General features: G+C 34.5%; 1 protein-coding gene across 5 annotated transcripts in view; it reads right to left on the bottom strand.

Annotated features, from left to right (window-relative positions):
• Positions 1-345: 345 nt before the first annotated feature.
• LOC143256746 (carbohydrate sulfotransferase 1-like) overlaps positions 346-13,448 on the bottom strand; it is a 56,895-nt gene continuing 43,792 nt past the window's right edge. For 3 of the 5 annotated variants that reach the window (XM_076514384.1, XM_076514385.1, XM_076514386.1), the window contains 2 exons: positions 6,776-7,062; positions 346-4,425 (listed from right to left, as the gene is read on the bottom strand). In XM_076514384.1, coding sequence (XP_076370499.1) covers positions 3,440-4,425; positions 6,776-6,947 — 1,158 coding nt within the window. In that variant the 5' untranslated portion in view covers positions 6,948-7,062 and the 3' untranslated portion in view covers positions 346-3,439. The remainder of the gene's footprint in view (positions 4,426-6,775; positions 7,063-13,448) is intronic. The other 2 variants (XM_076514387.1, XM_076514388.1) reach the window with 1 other exon arrangement.

The following is a 13,448-nucleotide window of genomic DNA, read 5'->3' as shown; positions in this document are numbered from 1 at the left end:
TCACTTTATCTAGAAACGTTTCGAGCAAATATTTTACGACAGACTAAATTGTAAAAATAAAACTAAACCTCACGAAGATCAGTCGCTTGAAACGTCGCAGTATGAAATAAATTTGTTTTTATTTCAATTTTGTGTTTTCTCAGTGGTTTTGATCTATTACTCTTATCTCCCATCACTGTTTTCTCCCGAACAGTTTTTATGTGTATCTTTGTGTTTTGTAACAGACAAACAAACGTTCCAGATTCATAATCAGCTTTAAACAAACTGTGACGTCATAGTAGTTCTAATACTGATTGGTTTCGTTGAATTTTGGAATGAATTTTTATTACTCTCACCATCCAAACGTCGACTCAACCCTTTATTTAGAGAATAAGACATGCAACACTGTGATACAGCTTAAAATGTGGACGTTGGTCATCGGTCCGATAATTAACGTTTGATCAAAATAAAAGAACATGATTCACCAAGCAATAATGAAGAATTATTCCAAAATTTCAAATATTTATTAATTAGTTAGTAGCGTATGGTTACTGTTATTGAGTACAATAAGACAAAATCAATAACTGTTTAAATAACAAACCAGAGAAAATAATATAAGAAAAAACAACAACCACTTCAGTATAAGATTTCAGGCTTAGAACTGCCTCACCTCTTTCATGTCTCTGGTTAGATATTTTATGCATCTCGAAACCGTGTTAATATGTTTAGCATGACTGCAGATATTTTATATGAAGGAGGTTGCTAGAACGTTGTCTATGGTGAATTTCCAGTTATATTTCTAGACAGAAAAAAGGTTTCCATTTTGAATATGAATTAGGATATTTCTACACTCTGTGTTAAATATTTCCTCATAAATCTGAGTAAATTAAACAATGATTACATTGTAATCAGTTTAATTTGGTTTCAATTTCGTAACAAGCTACAATAGGACTATCTTACTAGTTGTTCCTACTTTAAAAAATGATAGACTATATAGAAAGTAGCTAGTCAACACCACCCACCACTGACTCTTTTACCAACACATAACGAGATTAAAACTTCATAACGAAGAACCCACTTTTAAGAAAATAAAAGTTCTGAGACGGTCTGACTGGGAAATAAAAACAAACATTTATTCTAAATGTAGTTTCTATAAAACCTCAACTTCAGATACCTTTTGACGATTCCAAAATTTTGTCGAAACTCTGTATATTTATTTTTAAAAAAATCATTGCTCAGTCTAGCCTTCTCAAAACATTTCAATAGTGTGATTGATCGTAACATTATAGCTTCAGCACAGATGAAAGGAGGAGTGTAAGGGATTCAAAACCGTACCTGGGCATTGCGAGTTGAACGCATAACCACCAGGTTATGCCAGATCTGTAGCATGTAAATGGGACAGTACAATTTATCACAGAGAATAACAACATAACATAGTTGATTGATGAACACCGTTGTCTTTGTTAGCATAACATACGAAACTTCATACTAGTGTTGAATACAGCACAGACAGCCCATTGTGCAGCTTTCTGGTTAACCACAGACAGACGTATGAAGCGGCTGGTGCTCATATTACTCATAACCTCATTAGAAATTACAAGAAATTCAATTTTAACGAAATACTTCGTAAATCAAATTTAACAAGTGTATATTTTCTTCACGAAATAAAAGTATTTAATTTCGTTAAAAGTGTATGCGTTTAAAGGGGAAAAAAATCTCAAGGCTGCGCACATCAACCTGGTTTAAAATCAAACATCATTGCTAGTCAGGCACCTGAATAAGACTGTGACGAATTTTTTAAATTAATACGCCATTTCTAGTTTATAGTATCAACGTCTAGGCACATACCTGTAAAAGCTTTTCATTTTCGATATACGCCAGACATACCCACCCTTTCAGCCGTGAAGAAGTTATAATTTTACGGTCAATCCCACTATTCGTACAAGAGTAGCCCAAGAACTGGCAGTTGATAGTGATGGCTAACTGCTTTCCCTCTTGTCTTACACTGCAAAATTAGGGACGGCTAGCGCAGATAGCCCTCATGTACCATTGCGCGAAATTCAAAAACAAACAAACAAAATCATTTTTGATATAAATTTACAAGCTAGTGCTTGAGCGAGGAGGGAGAATGCATTTCATGCAGTTTTAAAACGAATAGAATAACTTGTTTTTATATATATATAAATATATATACGTATAAATTCATATATATTTATGTATGAGAAATGTGAATTTTTAATAGATGTTTACACATATTCATTCCAATTAAAATCAAAACTATGTATATCTAAAGGACAACAATTTAAAGCCTCAATTACGTATATTATGGACAAAAATTTTGATAACGTGAACGAATGGAATAAAATTAAAATTACCTTCCTGCTCATGTTATATTATTCTCTTATATTGTATTTCCTCTTTTCCACTACACACAAAGAACATCGAATTCTAGCTTTTTATGACAATGTGTGTAAAATAAAAGAGAGAGGAAAATCTAATAATACTGATCGCATATTATTTTTCAGCTTTGATATGGAATACTTCGTTTTGCATCATTTAATAAAAAAAAACTAAAACTTCTATAAACACTATCACTTTATTTCGTTTGTTTTAATGACCATTTTATTAAAAATTTAGATAAATTTCAGCTTTTTAATTTAATACCTTCCTCATAAAATTTTCTTTTCCCACCCCTTCAATTAGAACCCATGATATCATTGGATGACATTTGAGCCAGTAATGATTATCAGTCAAATTTAAATGTTGAACATTCCACGCATTGGTTTTGTTTTGTTTGGTAACTAGTGTTCGTGAAGTACATTTAGTGTCATTCTTCAACAGGTTTGTTACTAGAAATTATGTGCTCCAATATATAACGAATTGTTTCACATAAACTTTGAATGCTTAAACTCAACTTCTTGCAGAGTCAGGTAATCGATTTGTTTCTTTGTGGTTACAGACAAAGTTACATTAAAATAGGTTTATTGTCTTATAAATTGACAGACATATTGCTGCACTATTAGACTGGGAGCGAGATTATGAAATTGAATGAATCATACTATAATGGAACTCTGGCTTACATGATACAGGAAAAACTATTTTATTACGCGATGTGCAACTTCCATCTTCGAGAAAACTAATGAAAAAAGCCATCATTTCGAAAGAGCTTACGTTATAGGGTTGTGTATTTTTGCCTATTTCAAGTCTGTTGTCATTGTTTGTTTGTTTTATTTCGAGCAAAGCTGCACGAGGGCTATCTGCACTAGCCGTCTCTAGCAAATCAAGACTAGAGGGAAAGCAGGTAGTCATCACCACCCACCACCAACTCTTGAGCTACTCTTTTAGCAACGAATTGTGGGTTTGGCTGTACATTAAAACGCCCCTTAGGTTACGAGTCAAATGTTCAAACCACCTCGTCATGCGGGGCCGTACTCATTGGTATCTTCTGAAAGTCATTTGCTCAACAAATATTGTTTTCATCGAAAGTTTCTTTAAAAGGTAGAGTATAATTGATCTGAGAGGAAGTGTTTAGGTTGTTGTAACTCATTCGATTAAATACATCTATACAGTTAGACTGAACTTTTAAAACTATGTTAAATGGAAGTTCATTTATCCATGAAACTGCAGTAGCAGAGGAGTTTCGGAAAGTCGTGTATTCCCAAAGTAGTTTTTCCTTGGTTACTGGAAACTTCGTTACTTTAGTGTGCGATATCACAAACTTTACAACCTCCTCTGGAAGAGATTCTTTTCCTAAAAATCGGAAAATATCTTGGGCAGTTTCTAGTGGTTTTTGGGCAAGGTCCTCATATCTCAAAAGTTTGTACTTTTCAGGAAACTTAGCTTTAATTTCACACCCATAAGTAAGATCATCGCTGATTTGAGTGCACAAGGACTTGAAATCGGAGCATAAACTCTTCTGACACCAAACACTAACCTCTTTTTCCATTAATCGCGATTTCATAATTCCTCGAGGGTCGCGTACCATGTGGATTATTTTCAAGTTTAAATTTTTGTTCTTTTCTAACATCTCTTGCACTTGGTTCAGGGAAAACCTGATCACTTTAACGACTTTGATCAAATATCTTTGACAGAATGAAGTAATGAAATGGGCGTTATAACAATTTTTTGTGTTTCTCTTAACCGAGCAAGCGCTCCAGAATCTGTTATTTCTTTGAAGGTTTTTGTATTGCATATTTTGTTTGGCCCAAATCAGAAAGGAATCCCAGTTATTGAAATTACACCGAAAGATATCTGACAGAAACTTTCTTGATGTCGGTATTTGTGGTAAAAGTATTTCATTTCCAAAATAATGAAGAGGCTCGTAAAGGTAGAAAACGTCGGGATGGCTTTGTAGTAAGTCACCCAAGAACGAGGATCCACCTCGCGCATAAGTCATCAAAATGACGTGAAGTTCTTTAGAGGGAGAAGGAGTGGAAGTGGTGAAGGCTGAAAAAAAATAAGAAAACATTAAACACCATTCCTTCTCATATTAACACATACTTCTCACTATAATATTCTAAAATGCAGGCAGAACAAAACTAAGTCCTGTAATTTAAACTTTATTGAATAATACACAGAATATTGTTTTAATATAGGTACGTGTTTAATAAGTGTTATGTAAAACAAACTTATTCATTCAACACTCGATTCCATCAAGGAACATAGGGTCGCAATCACTTGCGAATTCTTCAACAGGTTTTTAAGTGAGTAGGTTGTTAGCCCACTGCACCGAGCCGTCCCTAATTTAGTAGTGTAAGACTAGAGGGAAGACAGCTAGTCATCACCACCCACCGCCAACTCTTGGACTACTCTTTTACCACCGAAAAGTGGGATTGCCTGTCACATTATAACGCCCCCACGGCTGGGAGGGCGAGCATGTTTGGCTCGACGCGGGCCCAAACCCGCGACCCTCGGATTACGAGTCGCACGCCTTAACGCGCTTGGCCATGCCGGGCCGAAACAAGCTTATTAAATATGTTTAATTATATAAACATTGAAACTCTAGCGCTTTCATCTGTAGTACTATTTAAACATACTCGTTAATTAGACCACTATTTTCTTTACGTAAAAATGTTTATGAAACGAGCTTCTAAGAACTAGTTTAATATAATCCTTATTATATTAAATTATAAATAATAAATAACAGTTTATTTTTGCAATAACGTGTCAAAGGAGTTTGTAATTTATGAAATTATGAAAATTTATGAAAGATTTTATTTTACTTCCATGTTTTTACAGTTGTTGCTAAACAATAATTCTACACAATAAACTAATAAGTCAACTTTAAGTAGATTACACTGTTGTTGTTTTTTCATTGATTCAGGTTTTTCTCTTTTCATTTGAATGTAACAATATTGTACATAAACGTTTAGTATTGTATACGATAAGGGTTTTTGTTACTTTTAACTTGAACGGCACCTTATGAGTTAAAAAGTTAGGTCGGAAATGGCCGATTTCAGTTGTGGCTTTGTAGGGTAAAACTAATTTATACAAATTATATTAGGCAGACCCATTTTATAAAGGGAGAATATACTTTTTCTTCAACCAACCAACCAAGATCCAGTTTAGTAGTGTTTAAATTTAACGTTTATTACTTAACGAAAGTGTTACATTTATCCATACACACTTCCACTACCCACGTGACTGAACTTGTGATTCTCATTCATTTTAAAAAGACTGTAACCTCTAAATACCATCTACCTTACTAATGAAGCACACTGCCGTCATTTAAACTTCTGCACAACATGTAGTATTAGAGCACAAACATCTATGAGTGGGGTAAACGTCATCTCTATAGAACAACAAATGAACAAACCCAGCTACAATAAAGTCAAATTAATAATTTCCTGAAACACGTGCTACATGGAAACTACAAAGATGCAGAATAAATGAAAAAAAATATTTAAATAAGGAGGTACAAAATGCAATGTACGTGTGCATACCACAGACGTGTAGAAGTACGTAATTTAAACTTCTGCCAACAACAGAAAAATTCTAACAGCTGAAATCAGCATATCGCGGAATTGGACCTTGGACTGTCAGATATGTGTTTGAGTTTTCTTATAACAAAGCCACGTTGGGCTTATCTGCTGAGTCCGCCGAGGGAAATCCAACCCCTGATTTTAGCATTGTAAATCCGTAGACTTACCGTTGTACCAGCGGGGACTGTCAGATTCGCAACCTGGTACGTCAAGTACTAGACTATGCACAACCCTTACTTCAACTGACAATAATAGTTAGAAGAACTGAGTTGTGGTTATTTGAAAGACACGTGAAGGATGTGGATTAGTATGAGAATCATAGCTAATAATTAAGATACACACAAAAGAGACAACCGACATGTATTTATACATTGCATCTTTTCAAGAACAAGTTTCCTGAAGAACTGTTTTCTTTTGTAATGTTACATCCATTGTAATTAGTTACATTATATAGAATAAACAACTTTACATGATAAGAATAAAATAAGTATTGAATCAAAGTCAAATCATATGATAGCCTTTTAAATCCTTAATATAAATATTTTGTTCAAAGGCTAAATAAATAGTGATTATTAAAATAAGAACCTTTCGGGAATCATAATATAATTACACACGTACAACAAGAAGGAAATGTTACTGTTGAGATACCTCATGTAATTCCCCAATGGCTAAAATGTATATCTTGAATTTGTGTTAGTATTTTGTGTATTTAAGAAAACTATAAAACAGTCTCTCTATGTCCAAAAGAAATAATTTTAGTATTGAAACCATTAAATGTTTTCTAGATTAATTACATATTCTAGAAACACACTCACCAAAGTTTAGAAAAGAATAGTTTTCTCTTTTTACGGTTCCAACCATCAATATAAATGTGGCAATAAAAGCAATGCTGCAGCATACTATAATAACCCTTCGATTTCGGATTGACAACAGAGATAGTCTGTTCTTAAGGCTAGTTCTAAACGACTCAGTGTACGTAAAATACATTGTTCTACAAAGCTAAGAAAATTTTTTGCACTTTTATCTACCCGGTTTAGTAAATCCAAATATATATATATATATTTCTGAAAGTAGGTGGCAGTGAGAGACTCAGATTTTCCACCTGAAATACGAAAAAAAAGAAAATATAAATTAATTTGTAAATACTTCACTTAACTTAAATCTATATAAAAAATAATCTCATTTTCTTACATTAACATAAAATAACCATCCTTCACCGCAGGGCTCAAAAGTATTCCCATGATTTATAATGTACCAGTAAATTACTTTCATTATCCCCGATTACTTCTACAGTACATCAGGGGGGGGGGGGCAAGTACACCAAACAATTCCATTAGAACAACCTTTCGTGTTACCTGAATACATGTATACATTTTGGCATCTCTAACTTGTAAATGGATACAAATATAGTTTTCAATATGTCACTCAAGGATCCAGAGGAAGACAGGAACATCAAATTCGATGCGAGATTCGAGTTCAGTGACTTAAAACCTACTTCTATACCCCAACACCATATTTGGGTGGCCTTTAGGGACATTCCAGCCTTTACTTTAGCGAGTCTAAATTAGTATAGTCTAAAAAATGAGCATAATTAGAGGAATTAATAAGTGTTTAGGAAGAGGTTTTTCATTTGTTATCCTAATTCTGTAGAAATGTAAGTTTTGTAAATGTCGATAGAAAACCCAAATGACAAAGAGGTATTACATTGGTTTCTTAATTTATTTCAATTGTCACTAAAAAAAATAAAAACACTATTAAGTACTATTGCCATCGATTATAATCGAGTGAACAATTTTACAAAACATGAATCAATTGATCAGTAAATATTAATTCATTATTTAAGCAGTTTCAGAGTAAGGCAGTCAAAGGAATTTTATCATGCTTGGCATTGCTTTGTTATGCCTCGCACTGAAGTGAATACATGACAATAAAGTAATTTAATTATTGCTTATGTCCTTCTCGCTTTAAAATCTAAATACATTGTCAACTTTTATCTCTATCTAAAAAGTTTTGAAAGATTGACTGATAACCATAATTTTTAAGGAGTTTTGTTTCGTACCAGAATTCTCATTTGTCGTTTCTTGGTTCATTGCGTATAGTTTTAAGAAAAATCCAAGAGATGTCCCTTAAATAATAAATGTCGTTATTTTATTGTGATTTTGAGCAAATTAATGAATTTTAATCACCATTATCTATATTCTAATAAAAAAGCAAGCCCAAATAAACGTAAAAAACTTTGTACAAATTACAAAGATCACAAGGATACAAGCTATTGTGTGGGATGTAAAATGAATCCTGGGATTTGGAGGTAACTGCTGAAGTAGGACCCACATTGCGGTGGGGACACATCGTCTATCAGTCTTAACCTCCGTTTGCCAGTCTCACACGAAAAGACTCATAAATAATAATATAATCAAATGAAATAGATATTAGGAGAGCGAGATGTGGGTGCTGAAGCCCACAGTGTCCCACATCTATATCACCCTTCACTGCTTGCTGACAGTTGGGAGAAGATGACTGCTCTGCAAAATAAAAAGAAGAAAAAGAAGCCACAATAATATCAATAATGCACTTCCACTTAGGGGTAGGTAAGATAAACTTACCTGAAGTTGGCACTAGAGTTATTTATTTTTTAGTCTAGAATGTTTGTTTTGTTTTTGTTTTTTTGGAATTTCGCACAAAGCTACTCGAGAGCTATCTGCGCTAGCCGTCCCTAATTTAGCAGTGTAAGACTAGAGGGAAGGCAGCTAGTCATCACCACCCACCGCCAACTCTTGGGCTACTCTTTTACCAACGAATAATGGGATTGACCGTCACATTATAACACCCCCACGGCTGGGAGGGCGAGCATGTTTGGCGCGACTCGAGCGCGAACCTGCGACCCTCAGATTACAAAGCGCACACCTTAACGCGCTTCGCCATGCCGGGCCTAGTCTAGAAGGCAAAGTATAAAAGGCCCCAACCAGTTATTTAAACTAACTAGATACTCCCAACTACCACCCATTAAGTCCACTCTAACTACCAATTATCAGACTCTAAACAAGCATTTATATGTGATAAGGTGTTCATCTCGTGAAAGTAGTACCAAGTTGTTTGAATGACTTTATTAAAAATTAAAAAGACTTATCAGAGACATTCAGTAAAATTGTATTAATTTTTTACTTCTTTATACTTATCTAGCACATATTTATCACATAATATTTTAATAATTTTATTTAAAGTTTCTCTACTAAATCCATCAAATATTAATTTTTGCATCAATAATTCAACATTAACAAGAAAATATCGTAAGGACGAGAAACCCATCTGGAGAGAAAAACTATACCCAAGATGGCTAGTTTTTGGTTTAGTTTGTTTGGAATTAAGCAAAAAGCTACAAAATGGGCTATTTGTCCTTTGCCAACCATTGGTATTGAAACCCGATTTTAGAGGTGTGAGTCCGCAGACGTGCCGCAGTGCCATTGCAAGGGCAAGACGAGTGGTATAGGTATCAAACCTTTAATTAAAATAAAGTACAGAACAACGTTTTGAGACTCTTAGGTCATCTTTAGGTTAACAAAGAGAATTTGCAACTGACCGTTGTCGAGCGCATGTCTTAGGAACGAGAGTATAAACGGATATGGGATTGTAGGTGGCGTTGCAGTTAGATGTTAGGTTATTAATTAATATAGGTATACAGGTGTTCCTTCATACTGATTCAGTTTAGGTTTGAGTTGTTGCATAAGTAGGGCTTCTTTGATTTTGTGTTTGTTTATATTTGTTTCCCTACTTAGCATCCGGGTGTTTTATATGGTTATGTTAGGTTTATTCGATTTGCAGTGTTCAGAAACGTGTGAAGGTGTTTTTTGTGTTCTTTGAAAATCTGGTTTCCATTTTTCTGCATGTTTCTCCAATATAGAAGTCATGGCAGTTGTTACATTGTATTTTATAAATAATGTTGGTATTGTGCTTCTCAGTGTAGTTTTTACATAGTATGGACTTCAGTTTTATGTTTGTTTTTTGAATAAATTTAGTGTTTACTGGAAAGTTGTGTTTTGTTGTATGTTTTTCAAATCTTAGTTATTTTTTTGCTGATATCTGGAATATATGGTACGCAGCAGTGTAAGATTTTGTGGTTTGTTGTTGACATAAGTGTGTGGGTATAATTTTTTCAATGGTTTTTGGAGGAAATTTGTCGAAGTTGATGAAGTGTTGTTTTATTTTATTGATTTCCTCGTTAATTTTATTCTAGTTTTGAATTGTTAATTGGTTCTTGTGATCTTGAGGTTGAGAAATGTTGTTTGGTTAGTTTTATTGTGTTCACAGGTAAACTTGATGTTGGAGTGTATAGAGTTAACGTAGTTGGAAAACTAAGTGTGTGTTCTGTAGATGTCAATCCAGTAATTGTATCGTCAACATATCTGTACCAGAATAGTGGGAGGGGTAAGGCTGAAAAGACCAATTGAGATTCAATCTGTGTCATGAAAATGTTGAGTAGAATTTGAAACACGAGATTGCCCATACTTAAGCCATTTATTTGTCAGTAGTTTTGGTCATTGAACATAAAGTTAGTTTTGATAGTAGTGAAGTCCATAAGAGTTGCTAATTGGTTTCTGGGATTTGTATTAATGGGTTGAAGTCTTGGATATAAAGTTCTAAAGCTATTTTGCAGACTTCAGAAGTTGGGACTTCTGTGAAGAGAGAGATAACCTCAAAACTGTCCATTAAGAGTTTATGGTTTAGTTGATCAAGAACATATTTAAAGTTAAAAAAGTATTTGTAAAAGAATCCAGCTGATGTTACACATTTAGAAAATGCCTACTCTATGTATTTACCGAGGTTCTAGTTGAATAATTCATAGGCCAACATTATGGGTCTTAGTGGACAATCAGGTTTCTAAGACTTGAGGATACCATATAGTCGTGATGTGCATGAGTCGATCTGGTAGATAAGAATAAAAGTATTCTGATATTGTATTGATTTTTCATTTGTTGTAGTGTTTTGTTTAGTTGGTTTTCATGTGTTTTTGTTAGAGTTGTGTGTATTGGTTTAAATATCTGTAGACCACATCTCTTACTGTAAGAAAGAACAAAATTGAAACATTTTTGCAAGAAGTTTTATTTTCATCATAGTTATTTCACCTATTTTGTTTTTTAAAATATTCCAAGATAAGATAATCATATTTACCTAGATATAGTCCTGTTTTCTAATTTGAATTTTTTTAAATGGTTTAGTATGTCCAGTACTTGATAAGTCTGTTATTTTACTTACATTTATTAACGATATCAACTGAAGACATATTGGACTATGATGAAAAATGAGTTTCATATAAAAAATATAAATGAAGACTTGTATCAAATATTCAAATATACGTTAGAAACTCATAAACGTCTAAGCTAAACACATAATTATCTGGGGTTTGTTCCTTGGATTGAATATAATAAAATTAAGTTACTCTTTGTTCGTGAATTATCAACACAAGATGAAAATAAGTAATATTTTCTCAATATTTATACATTAACCCTGTCTAAATTTTTAATCAGTAGCAGGCCCAGATTAATCTCACTGAGTAGTCAGCATAAAATACTTTTGTTATAAAATACGACGAACTCACTGAAATACAAAAATTAGGCACTAATATTTTGATTCATAAACTATATTAAATATCTCACATAATGAGCTGAAATGAACGAGTGGTAATATGAATATAATGTATAAGAGATGTATGAAAACTAATTTAAACATGTATCATCCCTAGACCATCCATCCATTTTCTGGTATGGCCAGTGGGGAGTTTGGCTACCTTTTTTGGTATCTTTCAGCTCATAAAGAGACTACTGCCACAAATATTTGTATGCTGTGGAAAAAAACTACTGCCAGAAATGTTTATATGCCGTGGTCTCCCGATGTAAAGAAACTATTGCCATAAATGCTTCTATGCTGCAGTTTCCCAACATAGACCTATGTTGTCCCTCTCATATTTCAGCTCGGACTCTACACGTCATTCAAGTCGAGAGCGCTGGGATACAAGCTTTCTTGCTCTTGCTGGACAGCTACGAGCGAGTGTACACATAATCTTGAAAGGTGTCTACTTTCCTTTGGAAAATTTTAGTCGTATATTAAGTGCAAAATAATTTAGACAGAAACCACATTTATAGTAGTCTGTAGGGAAGTGCAAGCAATTGATGATGAATGCTTTATCAGCACTTATAGGAGGTCGAACTTTTTAATACAGTGATTGTTAATCCAGCAACAGGGGAGAGGGAAACACATCAGCGTTCTACAGCCCACCATGCTTCCAGTGGCCTACCAGCATAGATAGATTTTGTGCCATTTATGTACGCCCTGGGCTATCAGAAACTGATGTATATCCTGGGAACAGCACTAGAAAATATGGGACAGCATCTATGCAGGCTATTACCTATCAGGCAGATTTCTTTTTGAACGAAGCCCTTGTCTTGTCCCTAAACTTTTTATGAATTTGTTTTTGTCACTTCATCCAGCTGTAGAGTGCCACAGGCTTTTCATGTTCCAGCTTGGATCTCGTCCTTCATCTGGTGATGCTTTTATACTTCTTCAAGGATCAGTCTGAGCTCATGATCCGAGATTTCACTGTCAACTGGAGCAGTAGACACGTGATGTGAGATTGTGTTAAACTTTGCCTTGGCCAGCACCCGAATCTAATCATGCTTGTTTGAACTTAACAGCCTGGAAACACCTAATATACTGGGCAACCACATCGAGTAGCTAATGAACTAGAGCTGTCACTTCTAGGCCCAGAACCATTGAGACAGCAATAATAGTGGAGAGGTGATCAATGCCACCGATACCTGTTGCCATACTGGCCTTCAGTAGGCCAGTGTCCATGCCATCTAAAGCATTAATGTCATAGTGGTATGTTTGCCCAGGGTAGCATTCTTCTCTTTCTCTTCTTTGAGTTACTACTAGAAAAGACTTATCTTATACAGCCTATATATTTGTAATACCCCCACTGGCTGCTCCACAGGCAGCTAAGGATACATCATAGGATGTTCCAAAAGAACATCTGAAGGAAAGGCAGATGGTGGTTGTGTTAATTGATTCATGGTAGAGTGAATAACTAGAACAAGTTTAATTAGAAGCGACACAACTGCACAGGCAATGTTGGGGCTGGTGATGATGATGCTGACCAGGAGTTATCTTTGTTCCCTTGAGTTAAATTTAGTGGTGCCAACAAACTGACCACTGGGATTGATAACATTTCACAACGTGATTTCAGCAATGTTAACAATGAAAGTCACTATTGCAATCACATTTCTGCTTGCAGATGGCCCGATGTAAAGCATCCATCCTGGTGCCATCATGGTATAGCCATCTACAATGGTTTTGGACCATCTACACCAATGTCAAAGGATCACTTATACAGACCACCATTTTCTTTTGTGCATACAGTGATAAACAGCTTGCGGGAGTCCACATAAGCTTTTGTAGCTGCATCATAGGTTAATTATCTTATAATTGTTCCAACTG

This window comes from Tachypleus tridentatus, chromosome 7 (genome assembly GCF_004210375.1).
Source record: "Tachypleus tridentatus isolate NWPU-2018 chromosome 7, ASM421037v1, whole genome shotgun sequence".
In the NCBI taxonomy this organism is placed as follows: Eukaryota; Metazoa; Arthropoda; class Merostomata; order Xiphosura; family Limulidae; genus Tachypleus; species Tachypleus tridentatus.
Note: the sequence above shows the minus strand (reverse complement) of the source record. Positions and strands in the feature narration are given on the sequence as shown.